The 10,638-nt window shown below is 43.5% G+C and overlaps 1 protein-coding gene across 2 annotated transcripts; it reads left to right on the top strand.

The window, feature by feature from the left end:
• The first annotated feature begins 1,481 nt into the window (after positions 1 to 1,481).
• On the top strand, positions 1,482 to 2,556 carry LOC135257984 (uncharacterized protein K02A2.6-like). 2 transcript variants are annotated; one of them, XM_064341188.1, is made up of 4 exons: positions 1,482 to 1,541; positions 1,664 to 1,793; positions 1,897 to 1,971; positions 2,201 to 2,556. In XM_064341188.1, the coding sequence occupies exons 1-4, from the start codon at positions 1,528 to 1,530 to the stop codon at positions 2,357 to 2,359; spliced, it is 378 nt and encodes a 125-aa protein (XP_064197258.1). In that variant the 5' UTR covers positions 1,482 to 1,527; the 3' UTR covers positions 2,360 to 2,556. The 2 variants fall into 2 exon arrangements, with proteins under 2 accessions (XP_064197258.1, XP_064197257.1); XM_064341187.1 differs by having other exon boundaries at positions 2,138 to 2,556.
• Positions 2,557 to 10,638: the final 8,082 nt, after the last annotated feature.

Raw genomic sequence — 10,638 nt, 5'->3', positions numbered from 1 at the left:
AATAGCTATGGCAAAATTGCTAGACAATAGCCAATGGCCAGTCCACGCACTGTACTTCTCTCACACAGTAAAGGCATTTAAAACAAAACTTAAATAAAATAAGATTAGGTAGCCTGGTGTAGGTTTTTACATAGCTCCCTCTGGTGGGCAAGTAAAATTATTACATTTTCATCCTTACAGCACTCATGACAAAATAATTATTTTAATTTGTTAAGCTTGATCAACATGATAGAACACTGAAGAATGATCGATTATTGATTAATCATGAGCATCCCATGAGGGCTAAATTGGGTCATGAATAAAGTATACATCTCAGTCTCACAAAAAACAAAGACAATTTAATTTCACTTCAATTCAAAATATTATTTAGTACAATAAATTGTGTAAAAACTACAGGGGGTGGGCTTTGCACTTTGGATATTAATGTATATCCTCCATCAGTAGAAAATGCAAACTATGATTAAATAATGACCTTTGAAAGGAATTGCTGTCCTGAGATGTGTTCTCCAATGCTGGAGTACTTTGGATCTTTTTGTCGGTTTTATGCATGGACAGATGGTGCAGTGATAGAAGCTACAACATGTAGTGCAGCGTTGGACAGGAGGTGGGTATCCATCGATAATAATTGACTGGTGCATCTGTTAAAGGGAAAGAATATAACAGCAAAATACTAATTCAAATAACTTTTGCAGTTAGGACCTTCATGTGTGAGGCTCAAGTGCATACACTTGTATAGAATGGAGCTTTTTGGTATACACAGGTATATCAGGCTTATACAAAGACATTCTCTCACATTAACATTACCATACCTTTTCCATATTTTCTTGAACAAAAGTGGTGGTACGCGCCTTTTTCGTGACTTTATACTGTAGTAAAGGAAGTGACGTACTTCATTCATCAGGATCCTACTACTAACCCCATTGGCTCACAGAACTAGGGGCCTCAGGAGGGAGGTCTGCAGTTGGACCCTTCTCAGATTTTGGGGGGCTGTCACGCCAAATTTAATCCCCCCTCCAAATGTCATTCCCCCTATTCCCTTCTGGGGTTACGTTTCCGGTCATTAATGTGTAAATTAGCGTCAACTTGACTACCTTGCCTGCATGGTTGGCAAGCGTTCTCTGCTGGTTGCTAACGATGCTATTAAATACAAAACGCTCACAAACTGCCAAGAATTTACCTCAGGCAGCTTGAGAGGCAGAGAAAATACATCACCTTCAGGAGATTTTTTAAAAACTGCCTATTCTTTTCTTTACATTACTTTTTCTGATTAGCGAGTAGTATTTGCAGTTACTTCTATCCAATATAGTCTAACTTGCAAGCTACATTCGATTTAATCTTTTTTGTTATTACTGTTGTAGCTTGTAGCTAGCTACTAGCTAATGGAGGGAGCATCATACATGCTGGGACAATGAAACATTTGTTCTTATTTTGTCTCTGTACACAAACCATTTAGATTAATATTCATATTTGTGTGCAGAAGGTGAAGACAGAAGCACCCAAACTGAAGCCCATCAAGCCAGTTTCCCTATGGCACATGGTCGGTGAGTGAAATCATTGATTAATCTCACACACATAAACAAACAAATTAATATATTAACACACACACACACACACACACACACACAGACGTTTTCTAAAGTGAAAACTTGACTCCATACCCTAGGCATGGACCTCTTTGGGCCAGTGGCGAAGTCTACCATGGGGAACATGTACTGCTTACCCTGACAGACTACTTCACCAAGTGGGTGGAAACCAGGACCTTCACGAAGAAGACAGCAGCCAGTGTGAAGGAGGTGTGGTATATATTTTGTTGTGGTATATATTTTGTTATGGCACTGCCACTATGATCAGTAAGAAAAAAATTAATGTATGTTTTATCATTTTGGCACCACTCAGGCCTTGAGGGACATCTTCACACATGGTTTGCCTGAAGTTATCCTCACCGACCAGGGCAGTGAGTTCAAGAAGGAGGTAACCTTATATTTGTACTACTACACATTAAATCGGCTCAAGAAGGAGCTAACCTTAAAAATGTACTAATGCACATTTAAATGGTGATAGAGTTGACAGAAACATGTTTTCTTTCCACAATGTAGATGTTAAATCACTTATCAGTCTTTGACTTTTTAAAATTCAGACTGACATGGCTTTTAAGGAGCTACGGCTCAAGTACTGGGTTTCATCGGCATATCACCCCCAGACAAACGGGCTTGATGAAAGGACGAACCAAACATTAAAGGCATCCATTGGGAATACCATCCAGGGCCAACAGGAGAGATGGGAGGACAGCCTCAGAGAGTTGTGTACGCACATAATACCTGTGTACAGGCCTCAACCAGGTACTCCCCCTTCCGCCTAATGTTTGGGCGAGAGGCACATCTGTTTACTGAGGTATGCCATTTGTTTTTATCATGTTTTTATTGATCTACAGATTAGCTTTAGCACCAAGACTAAAAGCAAAGCATGTTTGTCAAATGTTGGCATGTTCCTTATATTTCACAGTGAGAAAGTGGCGATTAATGTGATCAGGCCACTGCACAGAAGAGACTCACCAGTAACAATAGTTTAATAGTTAAAAACCTCGTTTTGTTTTGTCTGTTTGCCAAATGCTGTAGTTTCAGCTAATATCTGACTGTCCAGAGGTGACAGCTTCTGTTGAGCAAGACAAAGATTCGGTGGAGGCCTTTGTGCAGCTCAGGGGTGGCCTAGATGAGGAGGTTTTTGGAAAGGTACATATGATGTTGATGTATGATGTTGTATCCTATTATAAACAGATAACTCAGTGGTTACTTCTGGCTGCTTTGTGAATTTGTCTTTATTTATTATTCTCCGGTAAATGTTCCATAATCTAGCTATCTCCAATCAGTCAGGTGATCTGCAATGTGGAGAGGGCCCAGAAAAGACAGAAGCTGGCCTGCCGGCAGAGGATGAAGAGAGAAATGAAGCGTTTCATCATCTCCCCTGCTATGGAGGTCCTCAAGAAAAATAAGAGGAAGAATGGGAGGCCTGGGGGTACCATGGACCCAAATTGGAGCCAAGCCACATTTAGGTATGCATACATACATCTAATTCAATTTGATTCTACTTACCTTGTTGAATGTAATATTTAATTCTGACCATGCAATGTTATTTGGTCAAATGGTAAATGATTGTGGCTTGACCTCACATCAGATTAAACATTGAGCAATAGCACACTTCCTCTCATTTTCTAGGGTTACAGAAGTACTGCCCAACAACTTGGTGCAGCTTGAGACCCTTGATGGAAAGCCGCTGCACATAAAGACACCTTATGCGTTAGTGAAATCTCTGTACCAGAGTATGTCAACTAAATCCGGTTTAGGCAAATTTTATTTAGTGTCGATATCTTCTTTCGCATCATAATATACTTGCTCTCTCATTTAGGGACATAACCTGGCTGGCCCACTGAGTCCACTCCAGAGTCACCTTCAGGAGATGTTGAAATGTGCAGCTCTGAGTTGGAGGAAGGAATGGAGATACTGTAAATGGATGTACTTGAAATAAATGGGTTGTTTATGTGCATACATGTTTTCTAACTACACTACGTGTTCCAGATTCCACCAATATCCAACAACTTTGTACAGCTATTGAAGAGGTGTGGGACAATATTCCACAGACTACAATCAACAATTTGATCAATTCAATGCAAAGGAGATGTGTTGCGTTGCATGAGGCAAATGGTGGTCACAAGATACTGATCGGTATTCTGTTCATTTTATGGTATCTTCTTTTTTGGGGAATCTGTGACTAACAAATGCATATATGTATCCCCAATCACATTAAATCAATAGGTAGGTGCTTAATGAATCTATTTCAGTTGACTGATTTACATTTATTATCTTTGAACTCAATAAAATCTATGGAATTTATAAGTGTTGCATTAATATTTTTGTTCAATATATTGTATAATCAATTTTAGGATAACTGTCTTGTGGACCATTCCTACGCCAGCCCCACAGAAGCCTGGGAAAAGAAGCTGCATCCTGACCAAGAACAACTGGTAAGATAGTTTCAATCGAAAATGAAGTATATGGTTAGATATTTGAGTCATCGTGTGATAAACATAAGTCATTAATTTCTTGATTTAACAAACGGCCCTAGACAGATTACAGCAAAGTCATACAAAATTCTGTTATCTTAAGCTTGAGTATGTCCTGGATCCTGAGCATCCTGCACTGGAGCTGATTGTCAAAGCGGAAGGCGTGTGTTTTACTCGAGAAGACTTTTGGTCCTTTGGGTTGTCCAGGGACATGGACTCCACTGTGAGTATTGTAAAAGTTTCATTTCAAGTTAGTGTATTTGTGTGAACCTTACATTTCCAAATGTCTTTGGATTCAACACCATTACATGCAAAGTTGACTTATTGCTGATATGTATGCCATACCAACATGGAAGCACAAAGACAACAATCCTCTGTCAGACCTTCCAGTGAGTGCAATGAATCTTAAGTATTAGTAGTTACACTAATCCAAAATTTTATTATATAAAATTCATGAATTGTCACTACAGAAGGATGCACATGTGAAGGATGCACTAGTCTTCCCAGCGTGGACAAACTGCAATGGGCCAGAGCACTTCCTTCTATGTGTAAGTAATAAGCAGAGAAATTACATTTTAAATCACTGCATATATCTATGAAATCTTGTGTGGCAAACACGCCTGCCACAGGCCACCGAAGTGGCTTTCTTTGGGGCCCTCCAGCACAGAGACACAGGGAGATGATGTTAAAACAGTCCAGATTTATTTGCGAGGGTTTGGCAAGATCTTAACGCCAAATGAGCAGATGTTATCCCTGTCATGACAGAAGCTGCCTGGTGTGGGTGGGGATGGCAGATTTAACCTGTGCGCAGTGATTACCTCACTACGCACAGGTGCAGCCACTCCTGTTCCTGGGTCCAATTAGCCTGGCCAATTATCTAATTCTTCACCAATTATCCAATTGGCCAGGTCTAATTAGCTTGACCCAGGGCAGGTGTGGCTGCTTAAACCAGCCATCCCCACACCACATACCCCCAACGCCAAACTGAGGCCAGGGAGAATCCCTGGCCGAAGCCTACCCCCCCCCCCCCCCACCCCTGCACTCCCAACAAAGCAAAAGACAAATAAAAATAAAAATAAAAAAACTGTATACACGCTAAAAAAAAAAAGTCAGGGTGGGTGGCCCCGGAACAGTCCAGTGCATGCTGTGCCCCTCCTTCTGACGACAAGGCAGCCCTTCTTCCTCCTCCCTCCCGGAGCACGGGAAGTCCTGGGCTGCTCTGCTGGCTGGTGGGGGCGTCACCGGCTTGGGCTGTTCCAGGGGCTGTGGTGGGGTGGCTGGGCTGGTGGGCTGGTGGACTGGCCGTGTGGTGCTGGGGACCAGGAACCCTCGTGGCTGTGGTGGCCGCCAGTCGGCTCTGCTGGCAGGCGGCTGCAGGCTTATCCCCTCATGGGCTCCGGGCAAACCAACCAGGCCAAAACAAAGAACTAAAAACAACCAAAACGGACGGGAAAGGAAGCAAAACGGCGCGGCCACCGCTTGTGCGCCGCCCGTGGCTGACCCGCCTTTCCGGCCAAGTCCAGCTCACGGCGCGACCACCTCTCGTGCACCGCCCGTCGCTGACCTGCCTTCTCAGCCAGGTGCAGCTCCTCAGCATCCCAGCTGAGGATTGCCTCCTTCCCCTCCCTGGTCATCTTCAGCTCCCCATTTTTGGCCCGGAGGATCCACCCGAAGCCCTGTCGGGAACACCTCAGCCGCCCCTCCTCCAGTGTGCTTCCTGGCTGGCCCTCCTGTGCCTCTTTGCTGTGCCGGAGGAGCCCCACGTTGGGCGCCACTGTGGCAAACACGCCTGCCACAGGCCACCGAAGTGGTTTTCTTTGGGGCCCTCCAGCACAGAGACACAGGGAGAATGATGTTAAAACAGTCCAGATTTATTTGCGAGGGTTTGGCAAGATCTTAACGCCAAATGAGCAGATGTTATCCCTGTCATGACAGAAGCTGCCTGGTGTGGGTGGGGATGGCAGATTTAACCTGTGCGCAGTGATTACCTCACTACGCACAGGTGCAGCCACTCCTGTTCCTGGGTCCAATTAGCCTGGCCAATTATCTAATTCTTCACCAATTATCCAATTGGCCAGGTCTAATTAGCTTGACCCAGGGCAGGTGTGGCTGCTTAAACCAGCCATCCCCACACCACATCTTGGTTATTATATTATTTATGCTTCTTTCTGCATTACCCATTATAGCCTAGGTGTTGAAGCCAGCCAAGAGAGATTCTCCTGCTGGACTCTCAGTTTGTCCTTTGGCCTTCAGGTTTTGGTGATGTGGAGTACAGAGCCATCTTTAGGTCCCTACGTAATAAATAATTCAGGCTACGGTTCTATTATTCTGACCCGTGTTTCTGTTCTGGCCATGTTTGTGTTCTGACCATGTTCTTGTTCTGGCCTTGTTTCTGTTCTGGCCATGTTCCTATGAGCTGCACTATATCTTTTGAGATTTGCTATTGATGTCGTTCATATGTTTTGCTACGTTCCCATGGCCTGCGCGTTTGATCAGTTACTGACTGTGTTCTTAAGTTTGAGCTTATAGTAGGCATTGTGAGATTTATTTTTGACAGGTCTGGTTTTATTTATTGCAGGAACATTGCACAGTGCATTATTCCTGGGTGCTGGAGTGAGAGGACCAGAAGGGACATGCAGGTCTAATACAATTTGTTTTCCATGTAATAGCAGTGTCTTGTAATAACGTCTAAGAATATATGAATTTACATGGCGTAAAAAGTGTGTTATCAGGATATCCCACAACAGACATCCGGGAATGACTGTGGCATTTTCATGCTTATGGTCACTCAAGTTGAGATTTAGGTAAATACTGGATATGTAGCCAGAAAAAAATTGAAAGAAGAAATCTGGAAACTATATATATATTTTTGACATAAATATAGGGTACCATGTAAGACTAGTGTAATATTTTTTGCTGTATCTGCTGTAGCTGGGCATGCATTCAATCCTGCGGTGGTGGTGTGTCCATCTTATATGGAGCACTTTTGGATAGAGGGCTATGACAACTACAAGAAATATATGAGTTATTGCTTTTCTTTAATATTTACAGAGACTGGGAAAATGTGCTAACTTTTTTCATCATTTTCATTAAAGCCACAGCCAGAGGTTTGCTTTCTGGACAGATGAGGCAAGTTGTCTGTTGCAGGGCATTCTTCAGCCAATGTACCGGGTGGGCAAGGGGACTACTGTGGAGGTCCCAGCACATATCCAGGCCATCACTGAGTGGACAGCCACCGAGCAGGCACTGGTTGAATTCATTGTCAAGGAGTGTGGGACCGAGGTACGACTACTGGTATGTGGGGAAACAATGGTGCAGAAAATGTTCTGTGAGGTATGGGCATGTCACAGTGTTCCTTTTTCCGCATACACAGGCGGTCATCAGTGGCAAGGAACCCTCCAAGTGGCTGATGGGTTTCCAAGGGAAGTCGCCTAACAAAGTCCCAGTGCACCTTGACAATGTTGCCCAGCAAGACAGGTAGTTGAAGCACCTCGAAACTGTTTTGAACAGTATATCCATACCAGTTGTCATCAGAAATCATATACTGTTCATTCTAGAGGTGTTGCTCCCAGAGGTGAGACTCATATCACACACTATGATGCAATCAGACTGGATGAAGTGCAAGATATATACGGATATATAAGGCTATCATCGGTGCACTTTCTGCTCTTGGCAAGATGACCCTGTAGAAGGCGGCGGAGGAGTTCTCTGCTGGCACACATCTCCAGGAGAGACAAGGATAGATTTTAATTATTGGTTTTTTGTAATCAGTTCCTGATGTTACCTTGATTTATTTGATGCCTTTTTTTAAATCCCAGTTTATTTAATGAAAGAGACTTTTCTTTTTTCACACTGTTTCTGTGTACTTTATGTTAATGTTTATAACTGTTCTGTCAGTCTTTTCCCATCTTCTGTTTTTCTGTCTTTTTCAAAAAGATTTTATCCCTTTGGGTAGTGGTTCGAAAATTGGTCCTGGGGGCCCCCCCTGTATATACTGGTTTTTATTCCAACCACAATTGCAATCCCAGAATTTTAACACAATGTTAATCTTCCTTAATTAGGGAAATTATCATGTTTAGACAGACTACTTATCCTCTTAAGCTATATTATATTAGAAATGCCTCTCTGACCGTTCCTTCCAGGTTGCCTGGGCGGGTAAGGTATCACCACCCCGTCCCCTCGCCACCGGAGTTCCCCAGGGCTCAGTCCTTGGTCCCCTTCTCTTCTCCTTATACACCAGATCCCTTGGCCCTGTAATATCTGCCCATGACTTGTCCTATCACTCTTATGCCGACGACACGCAACTCTTTCTCTCCTTCTCCCCATCGGACACACAGGTCCCTGCCCGCATCTCCACTTGCCTGAGGGACATACAGAGCTGGATGGACAATCACCACCTGAAGCTCAACCCAGGAAAGACGGAGCTAATCTTTATTCCTGCTCTATCCTCTCCCCTCCTCGACTTTTCCATTTCCTTAGGGGACACCTTAGTGACATCATCACCCTGTGCCCAGAATCTCGGAGTGGTGATGGACAACAGGCTGTCCCTCTCCAAGAACATCGCAGCAGTAAGCCGAGCATGCAGATTTTTCCTGTATAACATCCGGAGAATCCGCCCCTTTCTCACCACCTACTCAACCCAGCTCCTGGTCCAAGCAATGGTTCTATCCCGCCTGGACTACTGCAACTCTCTTCTGGCTGGACTGCATCTGCCACCAGACCCCTGCAACTCATTCAGAATGCTGCGGCTCGTCTGGTCCTCAACCTCCCCAGACACTCCCACGTCACTCCCCTGCTCACTACCCTCCACTGGCTGCCTGTTATAGCTCGCATCAAATTTAAAACATTGGTCCTAGCATACCAGGCAGTCAAGGGATCAGCCCCAGCATACCTCCACAAAATATTCAAACCCTACATGCCAGCCAGATCCCTCCGTTCTGCTACCGGTAAAATCGCACCTGCACTTCCAGAACACGTCTCCTGTCTGTTCTGGCCCCACGATGGTGGAATGACCTCCCTGTGGAGGTCAGAACAGCTGAGACACTGACCCATTTCAAACGACGACTGAAGACTCACCTCTTCAGGCTGCACCTCTCCCCATCCCTCCCTACCCCCCTGTAAATGACTGTAAGCTTAGGGTTGTAACTAGGCAGCTGTTTCGTAGGTGACTTAGGTGCATTAACTGTCTTAACTACTGCTTGTATTTTTTCCATAGACTGCGTTGTTGCCGTTCTCGTTGTGTTAGTGTTAATCAGTTTAACCTTCAGGGTCCAAGTTGAACTATGCGGTTGTTCCCTGCACTTGGACCGGTACTTCTCTCTAGGGGTTTCGTCATACTTGTTCCTGGTTATGGTTATACACTTTGTTGTACGTCGCTCTGGATAAGAGTGTCTGCCAAATGCCTGTAATGTAATGTAAATGTAATGTAAATAGCTATGCATGCCATGAAGAGAAACATTCCCATATTATTTTGTGCTTATTGTGCTGTGTTACAAACAATTACATTAAACCAGGTAGGCCTAAATTTCTTTTGATCAAATGGAAGACTAAGGTTAATCAATAGGCTCCTAATTAGGTTGTTGAACACATTTACTGCCTTCCACAAGCACATGCACAGATAGACCTCAAGGGGGGCTTGAGCCCCTGCCCTTTTGCCCTTTCACTCGACGAGTGCCCTTTTGGTCGGTGGCATTTATAATTTGTCTTGTATATAAAATACAATTTATAAATACCACCAACCTATATATATATATATATATATGCACGTGTCCGCAGTTTTAGCGTCATGCTTAAATCGCAACCCCTCAGCTGCAGTACCGGGCGCTGTTATTTTGTCTTGATCAACACAGTTGCCCACTTGTTATGGATGCACGCTGCTGTACATCCATAGATAACAGGTAACAATACTGTGAATTTCCTACTGTGTTCTCTTTTACACTGTCATAAAACAACATCACAGTTGAAACAACATTTACGATGCTCAAAATAGAATAAACCAGTTTATATCGGATTTGCCAATTTTAGACTAGGTTAAGTTATCCTATAGGCTACTAGCCTACAAGCAAGCTAGTCTAGCTAATTATGGTTAATGATAATTAATGACAGCCCCTTTGTCAAGCAAGACAACTTACAAATAGGCAATGTTTGAAGCATGTCGCTAAGATTAGTGATGTTGTAAGTGTCCCCTTTTCTTTAGTAATGCCACGGACAGTAGGCTAGTCCTTTGTTTAACCGGTTGTTTCAAATGGGTGGTAGTGGCATCGCTGCTAATTTTAAAAATGCAACAAAAAAAAACAAAAAAAAGAAAATGCAGTAGCCTGCTTTTGCATGTTATTGATTACTTAGAACTTAAAAAGGGAAATAGGATTTGGCGTCACCGGTATTATGGGCAAATACACCTAAATGAAAGGCATAATACACTGGGAAATTGGAGATTTATATTTATAGACGCATGTAACAAATGTAACAACACATGTAACAAATTAGTCTGTTTAGTGTGTGTCTGTGTGTATGTGTGTGTGCTTGCGCGCCTGTGTGTGTGAGTGAATGTGTGCTGTATTAGCATGTTTGTGGTCATGCTG

Source organism: Anguilla rostrata, chromosome 6 (assembly GCF_018555375.3).
Source record: "Anguilla rostrata isolate EN2019 chromosome 6, ASM1855537v3, whole genome shotgun sequence".
Classification (NCBI taxonomy): Eukaryota; Metazoa; Chordata; class Actinopteri; order Anguilliformes; family Anguillidae; genus Anguilla; species Anguilla rostrata.
The sequence above is the reverse complement of the archived record's forward strand: the minus strand, read 5'-3'. Positions and strand labels throughout refer to the sequence as shown.